This window comes from Mirounga angustirostris, unplaced genomic scaffold (genome assembly GCF_029215605.1).
Source record: "Mirounga angustirostris isolate CCGP_5_RB_7025 unplaced genomic scaffold, mMirAng1.0.hap1 SCAF_2, whole genome shotgun sequence".
NCBI classification, from domain to species: Eukaryota; Metazoa; Chordata; class Mammalia; order Carnivora; family Phocidae; genus Mirounga; species Mirounga angustirostris.
Genome location: NW_026991710.1, coordinates 143440829 through 143455517, shown reverse-complemented (window position 1 = coordinate 143455517; position 14689 = coordinate 143440829). Strand labels below are relative to the sequence as shown.

Genomic DNA, 14689 nt, shown 5'->3' with positions numbered 1-14689 from the left:
TAGGTGAAATCTGACGTGTTGCATGCTGTGAACAGCACAGGTATTTATAATGGATTTTTCTGGTTTTATATGCCTGACAGGCTCTACTCATGAGAATTAGTAAGCAAACATTTGAGAGCTACACCATATAGGAATGTAAATGAATACACATAAACTCCATTGCACGTTAGAAGCACAGTGGCATTAAATAACACCCTGTCCAATTCTTTATTTTATAAATACCAAAAGAATGATCTCTAACAGTTTTTTTCCTATTAAATTTTTTTTTTTAAGATTTTATTTATTTATTTGACAGAGAGATGGAGAGAGAGAGAGAGAGCACAAGCAGGGGGAGCGGCACGCAGAGGCAGAAGCAGGCTCCCTGCTGAGCAAGGAGCCCGATGTGGGACTCGATCCCAAGACCTTGGGATCCTGACCTGAGCCGAAGGCAGATGCTTAACCAACTGAGCCACCCAGGTGCCCCCTATTAAATTCTTCAGTGTCCTTTTTCTTTTGAATAATTAACAATTTGTGGGAAAAAAAATACATATAGTCCAAATTCATAATTAAACTATCTCTTGTGGTTAAGGAACTTAAAATACCATGGGAATTTAAAATATAAGGTCGAGAGACTAAAATTGAGAGTGAACCCATGAAGGTCCTATAAATAATTTTATATTTACTAAAAAAATGGAGACTGTTCTTCAAAAGGGAGTATTAAAATCGTAATAGTGTCTCATTTTCAGAGGCATGGTTTAGTCCCCCATTTGCATGTTCACCTTCCCTCTGGTGTTAGGACTTGAAGTTGTTGACTCCAAGCATACTGTGATGCTTTTGATAAAAAAGGCTATTAGTGACCTTTTATTTTATTTTTATTTTTTTAAAGATTTTATTTATTTGACACAGACACAGCAAGAGAGGGAACACAATCAGGGGGAGTGGGAGAGGGAGAAGCAGGCTTCCCTGCAGAGCAGGGAGCCCGATGCGGGACTCGATCCCAGGAGCCTGGGGCCATGACCTGAGCCGAGGGCAGACGCTTAACGACTGAGCCACCCAGGCGTCCCTATTAGTGACCTTTTAAAACTCAGTTCTGTGTGGCTTGTATGGCCACCCTCCATTGGCCCGCTTACCAATGGCCAGGCTGGCTTTTCTCAAGCCCCCCTTCGAGTGTACCAAATTATGTATGGCTTTAGCTAGCTCTACTAGGAAAGCTGCCTGCAGAGTCTGCAGGAGCAGAGTCCTGACACCTGGTGGCAACCATTCTCCAACTTCTTCCCTCCTGTGGCTCCAAGGTTTTATTCTCCTTCTGTTTCTTTTATTTTTCACAAGGCTGCATGGCCAAATTCTCTATTTTTACCCAGGCTTTTATTTTAAACCCCCTTTTCTAATTATCCTTTACAGGAGTGATTTAACATCTTTCTTATGAAAGCTAAAATCTTCATGGTTTAGGAAAGGATAATGGGTGTTCTCTGGGGAGAGTAAGAATTTCATGGGTGGGGAGGTTTTACTGCATCTACAGAACATGTTCCTCCTGACACATTTTTTTCTTATTTTACACATTGAAGGGAAGAATGTGCAGTCAGCCAAATAGTCAACAACTTAGATCCATTTCAATCAAGGAGGGGAGTTTGTTCTGAATTATAGTCAATTTATTTGTGTGACTCCTTTGAGTGTTTTTATTCCCCTTTCCCCATAAATTCTGTTTTTATATACAGCTGATGTGGAGTTCTGTTTTCATAATTTTACTTACATATTTACTTTAGCGAGCCACTTTGCCATAGTCAGAAACTGAAGTATTAGGCCACATAAACTTTTTTCTGAAGCTCTCAAAATCTTTGACCATTGTTACATCTCCTTGTACAGATAATTGTTATCCTACTTTTGGTTGAGGTGGAGAGATTGAGAAATTACCTAAAGTCCTTCTAAGTGGCTCAGAGATCAATCAGTAGCTGTACTTCCTATCACTTAGGACAACCCTTAGCTTTCACATTCCTGTAACAAGCCATTCCCCAGGCTTCAGGCCTTAGAGCTCTGTTTCTTTTCTTTTCTTTTACAGATTTTATTTTTATTTATTTGACACAGAGAGAGAGAGCACAAGCAGGGGGAGCTGCAGAGGGAGAGGGAGAAGCAGACTCCCCGCTGAGCAGGGGGCCCGGTGCGGGGCTCGATGCCAGGACCCTAGGATCATGACCGGAGCCCAAGGCAGATGCTTAACTGACTGATACCCCTAGAGCTCTATTTCTAAGTACTTTCATTCTCAGAAGAGCTTATTACAGTTTGAATTGTCACCTTTATGACCTGTGGTGATTTGTACTTTTGGCAGAGCACTAACTTGAGTCATTAAATGTCTCGGGCTGGTGTGGTAGCTTCTTAAGTAATAGTGATAGCAGCAGCCGGCCCAGTGCCCACATAGCACCACAACTTCTTTATTCTTTACTTGTCATGTAGATAGTAACTTTTCTGCAGTGATAGAAACACTCCTTCCTAGGGAAATGTCTGTTGATGGTACTTATGATGAAATGAAGTCTAAGAAGAAGATGAGCTTTCCTAGCCTGAGAATCAGAAGTTTTATTGTAAGAAAAATTATCCTATATGACCTCACTTACTTCTTCAAGCATTTTGCCCAGGATGTTAATGGTCTTATGGGGACTGAAGAAAAAGAAGGCTTTTATGACAGACTTCTTGAAAAACATACTGTAGCAATTTCTTTGGGATTCCTCTAGATTGAAAAATTTCTTTATTGCAATATTTATAATGTTTAATGTATTGATATGTGTATTTAATTTCTTTTTGTATCTTTTGTTATTGAGGCATAATTGAGTGTCATATTGGTTTATGGTGTACAACATAATGATTATATATTGCAAAATGTTCACAGTAAGATCTAGTTAACATCCATCACCACACACAGTTACAAATTTTTTTTTTCTTGTGATGAGAACTTCTAAGACCTGCTTCTCTTAGCAACTTTCATTTTTTTTTTTTTATTTTCGGTTAGCCACTGTATGGTACATCATTGGTTTTTGATGTAGTGTTCAACAGTTCATTAGTCGCCTGTAACACCCAGTGCTCATCACCACACGCGCCCTCCTTAATACCCATCCCCCACCCCCTCCCTTCTGTAACCCTCAGTTTATTTCCTTGAGTCGATAGTCTCTCATGGTTTGTCTCCCTCTCTGATTTCTTCCCATTCAGTTTTCCCTCCCTTCCCCTGTGGTCCTCCGTGCTATTCCTTATGTTCTACATATGAGTGAAACCCTATGATAATTGTCTTTCTTTGCTTGACTTATTTCATTTAGCATAATCCCTTCCAGTTCCATCCACGTTGATGCAAATGGTGGGTGTTCATCCTTTCTGATGGCTGAGTAATAGTCCATTGTATATATGAACCACATCTTCTTTATCCATTTATCTGTTGAAGGGCATCTTGGCTCCTTCCATAGTTTGGCTATTGTGGACATTGCTACTGTGAACATTGTGGTGCAGGTGCCCCTTCTTTTCACTACATCTGTATCTTTGGGGTAAATACCTAATAGTGCAATTGCTGGGTCGTAGGGTAGCTCTATTTTTAACATCTTGAGGAATCTCCATACTGTTTTCTAGAGTGGCTGTACCAGCTTGCATTCCTACCAGCAGTGTAAGAGAGTTTCTTAGCAACTTTCAAATATGCATCACCATGCTGTATATTACATCCCAGGACTTATTTATTTTATAACTGGAACTGTGTACCTTTTGACCACCTTCACTATTTTGCTTACCTCCAGCCCCTGCCACTAGTTTTGGTTTTATTTTTTAAATTCCATAAGATCATACAGTATTTGCCTTTATCAGTCTGCTTATTTCACTTAGTATAATGCCATCAATATCCATCTGTGTTGTTACAGATGGCAAATTTTCCTTTTTTATGGCTGAATAATATTCCATTGTGATATATACCACATTTTCTTTATCCATTCATCCATTAGTGCACACTTAGGTTGCTTCCATGTCTTGACTATTATAAATAATGCTGCAAGAAACGTAGGGGTCGGGCGCCTGGGTGGCTCAGTTGTTAAATGTCTGCCTTAGGCTCAGGTCATGATCCCAGGGTCCTGGGATCAAGCCCCGCATCGGGCTCCCTGCTCAGGGGGAAGCCTGCTTCTCCCTCTCCCACTCCCCCTGCTTGTGTTCCCTCTCTCGCTGTCTCTCTCTCTGTCAAATAAATAAATAATCTTTAGAAAAAAAAAAAGAAAAAAGAAATGTAGGGGTGCATATACCTTTTTGAATTAGTGTTTTCATTTCCTTTGGGTAAGTATCCAGAAGTGGAATTGCTGGATCATATGATAGTTCTGTTTTTATTTTTTTGAGGAACCTCCATACTATTTTCTATAACATCTGCATCTATTTACATTCCCACCAGCTGCACAAGTGTTCCCTTTTCTCCACATCCTTACCAACCTTGTTATTTCTGCTCTTTTTGATAATAGCCATTCTGACTGTATGAGGTGGTGTATCATTGTGATTTTTAAAAAAAAAATATTTTATTTATTTATTTGACAGAAAGAGACACCGAGAGAGGGAACACAAGCAGGGGGAGCGGGAGAGGGAGAAGCAGGCCTCCCGCTGAGCAGGGAGCCCGATGTGGGGCTCAGTTCCAGGACCCTGGGATCATGACCTGAGCTGAAGGCAGACACTTAACAACTGAGCCACCCAGGCGCCCCTCATTGGGGTTTTCATTTACATTTCCTTAATGATTAATAATGTTGAGCATCTTTTCGTGTTTTTCTTGGCCATCTGTGTGTCTTCTTTGGAAAAATGTCTTTTCGGATCCTCTGCCCATTTCTTAGTAAGATTTTTTTTTTTTTTTTTTTGCTATTGAGTTGTAGGAGTTCCTTCCTTAAACCCTTTATCAGATACAACATTTGCAAATATTTAATACCATTCAGTGGGTTTGCTTTTTGTTTTGTTGATGGTTTCCTTTGCTGTGAAGAAACTTTTTAATTTGATGTAGTCCCATTTGTTTATTTTTGGTTTTGTTGCCTTTGCTTTTGGTGTTAGTTCCAAAAAATCATCACTAAGATTGATGTCAGGAAGCTTTCTGCTGTGTTTTCTTCTAGGAGTCTTATGGTTTTAGGTCTTATGTGCAAAGCTTATTCCATCTTGAGTTATTTTTTTAATGTATGATCTAAGACAGTGGTCCAATTTCATTCTTTTGCATGTGGCTGGCCAGTTTTCCCAGCACCACTTATTGAAGAGACTGTCCTTTCCTCATTGTATATTCTTGTTACCTTTGCCATAAATTAATTGACCGTATATGTGTGGATTTATTTCTGGGGTCTGAATTCTGTTTCATTGATCTCTGTGTCTGTTTTTATGCCAATGTACTGTTTTGATTACTGTAGCTTTGTAATATGGTTTAAATAAGACCATGACGTATCCTGTTTTGTTCTTCTTTTTCAAGATTGCTTTGGCTATTCATGGTCTTTGTGATTCCATACAAATTTTAGGATTATTTGTTCTATTTCTGTGAAAAATTCCACTGGAATTTGGATGGAGATTGTGTTGATTCTAGACATTGCTTTCCATTTATTTGTGTCTTTTTCATGAAAGTTTCTTTCATCAGTGTTTTCATCAATAGTTTTCAGTGGATAATTCTTTCACCTTGGTTAAATTTATTCCTAGGTATTTTATTCTGTTTGATGCAATCATAAATGGGACTGTTTTCTTAATTTCTCTAATATAGTTTGTTATTAGTATATAGAGACACAGCTGATCTCGTATATTGATTTTGTATCTTGAAACTTCACTGAATTCATTTATTCTAATAGTCTTATGGTGGAGTCTTTAGGGTTTTGTATATATAGGATTATGTCATCTATATATAGTGATGATTTTACTTCTTTTCCGTCTTGGATGCTTTTTTTTTCTTGCCTAATTTCTCTGGCTAGGTCTTCTAGTATTATGTTGAATAAAAGTGGTGAGAGTTGGCATCCTTGTCGTGTTCTAATTTTAGAGGAAAAGCTTTCAGCTTTTCATCATTGAGTATGAGGTTAGCTATGGGCTTATCATGGATAGCCTTTATTATGTTGAGGTACATTCCCTCTATACCCCCTTTTTTGAGAGTTTTTAAAATCATAAATCAATAATGAATTTTGTTATATGCTTTTTCTGCATCTATTGAGATAATCATATGATTTTTATTCTTCATTTTGTTAATGTGGTATATCACATTGATTTGTGGATGTTAAACCGTCCTTACATCCCTGGAATAAATCCCACTTGATCATGTTGTATAATCCTTTTAATGTATTGTTGAATTTGGTTTGCTAATATTTTGTTGAGGATTTTTGCATCTATATTCATTAGGAATACAGACCTGTAATTTTCTTTTCTTGTGATGTCCTTGTTTGGTTTTGGTACTGGGTCATGCTGGCCTTGTAAAATGACTTTGGAGATATATTCTCCCCTTCTATTTTTGGAAGAGTTTGAAGAGGATTGGTATTAATTTTTCTTTAAATGTTTGGTAGTATTCACCAGTGAAGCCATCTGGTCCTGCACTTTTGTTTGTTGGGAGGTTTTTGATTACTGATTCAATCTCCTTATTAGTTTTGTTGTGTTTAGATTTCTACTTCTTCTTGATTCATTCTTGGTATGTTTTAGGTTTCTAAGAATATACCTATTTCTTCTAGGTTGTCCAATTTGTTAGTATATAATTGTTCATAGTAGTCTCTTCTGATCCTTTGTATTTCTGTGGTATTAGCACTGATGTCTCTCTCCTCTTTCATTTCTTATTTTATTCATTTGAGTCCTCTTGCTTTCCTGGTAAGTCTATTTTGTTTATCTTTTCAAAAAAACCAGCTCTTCTTTTCATTGATCTTTTCTATTGCCTTTTTTTTGGGTCTGTATTTATTTTTGCTCTGCTCTTTGTTATTTCTCTCCTACTAATTTTGGGCTGTTCTTCTTTTTCTAGTTCCTTGATGTATAAATTAGGTTGTTTGAGATATTTCTTGTTTGTTAATGTAGTCATTTATTGTTATGAATTTCCCTCTTAGAACTGCTTTTGCTGCATTCTGTAAGTTTTGATATATTTCCATTTTCATTCATCAAGGTATTTTTTAATTTTTCTTTTGATTTCCTCTTTGACTCATTATTCAGTATCATGTTGTTTAATCTCCACATACTTGTGAATTTTCCAGTTTCCTTTTTGTAATTGATTTCTGGTGTCTTACCATTGTGGTCAGAAAAGATGCTTGATATGATTTTAATCTTCTTAAATTTATTAAGACTTGTTTTGTGGCCTAACCTGTGATCTGCCCTGGAAAATGTTCCATGTGTGCTTGAGAATGTGTTCTGTTACTTTTGGATAGAATGTTCTGTATATGTCTTTTAAGTCCATCTGGTCTAATGTATTGTTTAAGGCCACTGTTTCCTCATTTTCTATCTGGATGATTTATCCGTTGATGAAAGTGGGGTATTAAAGTCCTTTGCTATTATTATATTGCTATATATTTCACCCTTTAGATCTAATATTTGCTTTTATATTTGCATTAATATTTGCTTTATATCTGTAGGTGCTCCTGTGTTGGGTGCATAAATATTTGCAAATATTATATCCCCTTGTTGGATTGACCCCTTTATTATTTATAATGACCTTTTTTGTCTCATTACTGTCTTAACTAATATCAGAAAAAAAAAGACTTTTATCTACCCCACCTTTCCTTTGGTTGCCATTTTCATGGAATGTCTTTTTCTATCCCTTCACTTTCAGTGTGTGTGTGTTCTTACGTCTTCTGAAGTCTCTTGTAGAAGGCATACAGATAGGTCTTGGTTTTTATCTATTCAGCCACTCTGTGTCTTTTATTGGATAATTTAGTCCCTTTTCATTTAAAGTATTTATTGATAAGTATGTACTAATTGTCATTTTGTTAATTTGTTCTGGTTGTTTAGTAGTTCTTTTTCCCTTCTCTTGCCCTTTTCCTTTGTGATTTGGTGATTTTCTGTAGTGGTATGTTTAGATTCCTTTAGCTTTTGTGTGTCTACTGTGGGTTTCTGCTTTGTGGGTACCATCAGGCTTACATAAAACAACTTACGTTGATAAGTCTATTTTAAGTTGATAATGACTTAAATTTGACACATTCTAAAGCTGACTTTTTTACTTTACCACACCCTTTTTATGTTTTTCATGTCACAGTTTATACCTTTTTATCTTGTGTGTCCCTTAATTAATTATTGTTACAGTTATTTTATTCCTTTTGTCTTTTAACCTCCATTCTAGCTTTATAAAGCTACCTTTACTATATATTTACCTCTGCCAATGAAATTCATACTTTCGTATGTTTTCCTGAAACTAATTAGTGCCCTTTCTTTTTACCTTAAGAAAGTCCCTTTAACCTTTCTTGTAAGGTTGGTTTAATGGTGACAAACTTTAACTTTTGTCTGGAAAACTCTTTTATCTCTCCTTCAGTTCTGAATGGTAACTGGGTAGTATAGTTTTGATTGGACTTTTTTTTTTCTTTCAACGCTTTGAATATATCATGCCAGTTCCTCTGCAAAGTTTTTGCTGAAAAATCTGCTGATAGTCTTATGGTGCTTCCCTTGTATGTAACAAGTTCTTTTTCTCTTGCTGCTTTTAAGATTTTTTTTCTTTGTCTTTAACTTTTGACACTTTAATTATAATGTGTTTTGGTGTGGGTCTCTTTGAGTTCATCTTTTTTGGAACTCTGTGGGCTTCTTGGATTTGGATATCTGTTTCCCTCCCATTTTCGGCCCTTAGTTCTTGAAATAAATTTTCTGCCTCTTTCTCTTTTTGCCTCTGAGACTCCTATACTGCAAATGTTGATCAGCTTGATGTTGTCTCACGAGTCCCTTAAGCTATCTTCACTCTCTTCATTTTTCTTTTTGCTGCTGTGATTGAATGAATTCCTGTGCTCTATCCTCAAGTTCACTGATCCTTTTTCCTTCATCTAGTCTTTTTTCCCATCATCTTCTCTAATTTTTTCCCTCTAGTCTGCTGTTGAGCCGCTCTATTGTATTTTTCAGTTCAGTTACTGTGTTCTTCAGCTCTGTGACTTCTGTTTGGTACTGACTTATATTTTCTTTCTCTTTGAAGTTCACACTTTGTTCATTCTTTTCCTGAGCTTGGTGAGCATCTTTATGAGTATTATTTTAAACTCTTAATGGGTAAGTTACTTATTTCCATTACAATAAGGTCTTTTTTCTGATGTTTTATCTTGTTCTTTCCTTTAGAATGTACTTCTGTGTTTGTTCATTTTCCTTGACACTCTGTTGGTTTTTATGCTTTGGATAAAATATCCAAATATCCACCTATCCCAGTCTTGAGGGAGTAGCCTTGTGTAGGAGATGAATTTTATTGTCCAATCCAGCCCTAGCTCAAATTTTTGTTATTGTCCAAGCAGCCTACTTCATCTTTAGTGGCTCCTAGTAGTTGAGGCTGTGCCAAGACCTGTCATTATGCCAAATGGAGAACCTCAGTCGGCACCTAGATTCAGGCTGTTTGGACGCCAGATTCTTAGCAACATTTAAAGTATGCAAATATACTTCTTTCAGGGGAAGACCGGGAGGAGGGTGTATCTGCTGCCTCTGCACCAAAACCTGGGGTTATAGCCAGTTAAGAGCTGTTTGTTTGTTTGCTACCATTCTGTTGAGCCCACGAACACAAGCCCTGCTGGCCACCAGGGCCAGGCTGTCAAGGGATGTGCCCGCCGGAAAGAAGCCAGGAAAGCAGGGGTACCAGATGTAAATACAAGCTCCTTTCTTGGACATCCCGGTGAACTGAGGTGGGGCGGAGGGAGAGCTTGAAGATGGTGCGATGCTAGCCTTCCGGGTCTCTGGAGGGGATTGTAGTCAGCCCCTAGAAGTGTATTTAATGGACAAGCCTCCCCTCAGGGCACAGCTATGAAGACAAGCCAATCGTCCTCTTTCACAGAGAGACCTGGCAATGCCTTTCAGTCTGCTGCCTCTCTGTTGTGTCTTGAGTGGGGGAAAGCTGGTTAAGAACTGTTTCTCCATTACAGTCTTTTCTTTTTTTTTTTTTAAAGATTTTATTTAATTGACAGAGACACACACAGCGAGAGAAGGAACACAAGCAGGGGGAGTGGGAGAGGGAGAAGCAGACTCCCCGCTGAGCAGGGAGCCCGATGCGGGGCTCGATCCCAGGACCCTGGGATCATAACCTGAGCCGAAGGCAGCCGCTTAACCAACTGAGCCACCCAGGCGCCCCTCTCCATTACAGTCTTAATGGGACTCGTGAACATAAATCCTCTGGCCCCAGAGCCAGGCTGTCAAGGGGTGTCTGCTGGGCAGCACCTGCAAAAACCAGGGCATCGGACATGTGCACAAGCTCCCTTTGGGGAGATAGCAGCAACCTGGAGTGAGGCAGAGGGAGAGTGTGAAGACAGGGACTGGCCCTGGAGGCCTCTGGAGAGGATTCGAGTTCGCCCTTAGATGCGTGTTTCATTAGAAGCCTGCCCCTCGGCCTCCAGCTCTAAGGATAAGCAAATAGTCCTCTCTCGCAGAAAGACTGTTTCATTCTGCCCCCGCTCTGCCCTTGGGCAGTAGGTGGCTAAGAACTGCTTCTCTGTTACAGTCCCAGGGGACCTGCCTCCACGAGCCACCCCAGCCAGGCAATCAATGGGCGTCTCCTGGGCAGCAGCTGCAGAAACCAGGGTGCCAGACATTTGCACAAGCTTCTTTCCGGGACATACTGGTGACCCGGAGTGAGGCGGGGGGTGGTGAGCATGGAGAAGGTTGGTACTCACCAGCCTCAGTCTTCGGAGATTATTTCAGTGTACCCCTAGATGTTTGTTAAATTAGGTGTCTACCCTCAGGATGAAGCTTTAAGATAAGCAAATAGGCTTCTTTCACAGAAAGACTGGTCTCTAGGGTGGGCAACCCCGTGGGAGCCTTTTAAGAACTATTTGTCAGATTGCTACAGCCTTGTGGGTCTTGTGGATGTAAGTCCCATTGGCTTGTGAAGCTAGATGTTTTGGGGGCTTATCTCTCAGGTGCATTCTTAAAAGTTGGGGTGCTCATGTGGGATTCAAATCCTTTGGTCCTGAGGCTGAACCCCGGGGTTTTGAGTTCCCTCCTGATTGTAGGTTTAGAAACTGTTAGGTATGTTGTTGATTTGGTGTGTCTGTGGGAGGAGGTGTGTTCAGGATCCTGTGTCACCATCTTGAACCAGAACCCTCTCTAATTTCATAGATGCCAAGAGAGGGCATATGGTTTGTGGTCACAGAATACTTTCCCCCTGGGGCATCACAGGAACCAACATTATTTACATGCATATAGGCAGAATTCTGAGATGGCTCCCAGGATTCCCACCTCCTGGTGTATACACACCTTCTCTGTTATCCAAACACAAATTTCGGTGTTGCTTTGGAGGGATTTTAATTAGATAAAAAAATCAGGTGATTTTAAGAAAGAGGGGTATTCACTTGGTCTTGACCTAATCAGGTGATCCCTTAGAAGGGCCTGGGCTTCTGACAAGATCAAGGCATGAGAGGGATCCATTCTGAGGAAGATTCTCTTTGTTGGTTTTGAAGATGAAGGGGAGGACATGGCAAGGACTGCAGGTGCCCTGTAGGAGTTGAGAGTGGCCCCTAGCTGACAGATTACATTGAGGCCTCTATCCTACAACTGCAAGGAAATAAATTTTGTCACAACTACTTGAACTTGGAAGTGCTCCAGATGAGATTGTAGTCCAGTGGATGTGTATGCTAATGTTAGCCTTATAAGACTTTGAGTGGAGAACCCAGCCCTTCTGACGTGTAGAACTGTGAGCTAATATTATTTTAAGCTTCTAAGTTCGTACTAATTTATGACAGCAGCAATAGAAAACTAAAACAATGGAATATTTTGCTTCACAAAATTGCAGTTATTATTTGTTAAATATTTATTGATGTTAAATCCACATTACACCAGCACAACAATCCAAAAAGTAGTATGATAGTACTTTTTTTATAAATACAACATAAAAGGTGGCAAGTAATGCTACTTAATCCCAAACCCAGCAAATTAGCAAACAGTCACATTCAGAAAAATCTGGCAAGTAAGATACGACGTTAAGTCATAATTCTACGATATAGATAGGTCCACGAAAGACTTTGTATTGTATCTTAAATTCCATATTAGCAACGCATATAAGTGTGGTCAAAGAAACTTGCACCACTCTGCAAAGAACATCTGCCACCCAGTGATCAAGCCTATTAATCATTTAAAACTTGGTTGGTTGGTGTTCTTAGAAAGAAGTAGAAAGCTGTACATGTGAAGTAGTAATATGAAATATATGGGGTGGTACACAGATATAAAATTATTTTAAAAAATACTACGTATTGAATTAACTGAGCTAAGACAGTTCAACATTTTTATTATAAATAATGAAAGATATATGTGTTTTGCATAAGGAATACAGTGTTTTCTTTTCATAGCAAAGTACCATTAAAACCTCATGTTTTATAACATAATATCTGGCCAAATTGTTGTTTTTCTCCTTTTTAAAAGTTTATCAGTTCCGACTTAAAACCATCAAGTCTGGTCAGAATTCATGTCAGTCTAGCTGTTGCAAGATCATATGCATTCAAAAATCAGTCTTTGCAGAGATGCCTTTACAAACTATCTGGAACCCAGCACCTTCTTAAGGCAAGGTTGCATGGCAGCACGGAAGTGAACTCATATTTTCCATTCACCATATCACGGTGCCATTGGAAAAAAAATTATGGCACAAACCTGTTTTTGTCTCAACCAAGTCTCCACTTCCCTCCAGTAGACTAGCTCCTACAGGCAGTTTCTCATTGATGCCAATCTTGCAGTCTCAGTCCATTTTCCACTTGCTCGACACAGCTAACCTCTTCAGCGACTACACAGACTTCAGACACACTGAAACTTCCACAGCACATGTGCTCCAATCTCCCAGCTGACCCTAGATCCCCTGACTTTTGAATGGCAGTGTATTTTCACCTACACTTTAGGTTACTTTTGAGGAAAACCAAAGAAAAGCCTGGCCTTCGCCACGTCTCCTGCCCCTTCTACTTTTATCTAAATGAGTACAAGTGTGCTGGTAGCATTTTCCTTCATTCTTCCTACTCCTTCCAGACCCCTCTTTCCTCTGGATACCATACGCCTTGGTCATTTGGGTGATTTGGATGTCTTCTGTGGAATGGACTGTAATACAGTTTTGCTTTATTCGGAATACTTTATATTATTTATATTTAAATTAGCCTTTTAATATGGTTTGTAAGTAAGCTTCCTACCAAGGTAGCATGAAAAGAAAATACTACACATATAGAAAAAGGTGGTTAAGAACTAAGGTATTAACCTTGTTAGATAACTCTCGATACTAATAAAATTTAAGGCAAGTAATTCCTTCCTTGTGATTTAATATAAAACAATTTTGCAAAAACAAGGCATTTACTTGGATTTGTCATTTCCTCTTCCTTTTCATCCCTATATACTGCACTTGGTTCACTGTAGCTGTCTGAACACACTGCCCACTTAGAATTGTTTTAGTATTATTTGTGGTACATTTGCCTCCTGTTAAGCATTCCACACTGTCATGCCGTGTAGCACCTACAGCTAGTGTTTAAGGCACTTTGGAGAATACAAATTCTGGTTACCTTTGAACAGTTGATTTCCATTAGCATTTTGGCATTTCAGATCGCTTTCATCACAGAAATTCCACAAGTTCTAAGTTGGATGATGAATGTAAATTTTCTGTGCAATGTGTACATTTCTATGAGCATCACCTACTTAAACTCTAAGTTTGGTATATCAAGTAAGAAAAATATTATTTTGGTGTTTATTTCTTACAGTCAAAGGTATGTTTTCCCATTACATAATGTGAAAAAGGAATATGTTGGTCAAGGCAATGGCTGTTTCAGTGTTTGAGCATTAACAAGAATGTTGGATTACAGGTCCTCACTTTCTACCAAGCCGGCATTCAGTGTCAGGTGCGATGGGCTGGCTTCAGGTTGGAACGCTGCTTTAATGTCTAGTCCCTGGTCTGAAAGTGCTGCGTAGCGACTGGCTGAGGGCCGTACTTTTTTTGGCTTGGTGCTCTGTGGCTGCTGATGCCACTGGGCTACAATAAAAAAGGAAAAAAATAAAAATAAGATTAAAAAAAACCCCAAGATGTCACTGGAAACCATTTAAATGTTTCAAGTAAATAGAGAATGTGTTATATATATACCAGGCACATGTTCTTTGGCATGTTAGAAACCCTAAAATGTAAGCACAGTTTTGCATTTTCCTTATGTGTTGCAGATTTACTGTCTGTCCAGGGTAGTGGGACTGAAACAGCTAGGTAGTAAAGAAGTGTAGTTTCTTTTAAAGCAAATACTGCAGCACAGGAAATCCTTCAAAACAGTCTCTCAGCTTCCTAATTCTCACCTCTCCCTCTCTTTAAAAAACATCTTCAAAGCACAAAATGTACACATGTCATAATTACAGTTGTTAGGTATTTGGGATGGATGTTTCAGCAGTAATCAATTGAAAAGTGGGCAGTTGGGAAGGTTGAGGTCACTCAATACTTGAAGAACCTTACAAAATTATTTCCTATACAGCAAGAGGTGAAATTGAAATCAGTTCTTAATTTTTTCTGGTGGTTTTTTTTATGTCAATAGATCACATAATGCTACTGTACTAGTCTGTGAATTCAACAGAAAGAAGTTTCTTTAAATTTAAGATGCATGTACACAAATATACATACACACAC

The 14689-nt window shown here is 38.8% G+C and overlaps 2 protein-coding genes across 13 annotated transcripts in view; one reads left to right on the top strand and one right to left on the bottom strand.

Annotated features, from left to right (window-relative positions):
- CBR4 (carbonyl reductase 4) overlaps positions 1–14689 on the top strand; it is a 124875-nt gene that overhangs the window by 61492 nt on the left and 48694 nt on the right. Inside the window, exon 5 of one of the 5 annotated variants that reach the window (XM_064585264.1) lies at positions 296–789. The exons of the other annotated variants lie outside the window; for them this stretch is intronic. Within the exon in view, the coding sequence (XP_064441334.1) occupies positions 296–420 (125 nt within the window). The 3' untranslated portion in view covers positions 421–789. Of the gene's footprint in view, positions 1–295; positions 790–14689 lie in introns of those variants that run through there. 5 annotated transcript variants of the gene reach the window in all.
- The window catches only part of PALLD (palladin, cytoskeletal associated protein), a 426115-nt gene continuing 423280 nt past the window's right edge, over positions 11855–14689 (bottom strand). For 7 of the 8 annotated variants that reach the window (XM_045880159.3, XM_045880160.3, XM_045880163.3 and 4 more), the window contains one exon: positions 11855–14056. In XM_045880159.3, the coding sequence (XP_045736115.2) occupies positions 13884–14056 (173 nt within the window). In that variant the 3' untranslated portion in view covers positions 11855–13883. The remainder of the gene's footprint in view (positions 14057–14689) is intronic. The other variant, XM_064585259.1, reaches the window with a different exon arrangement.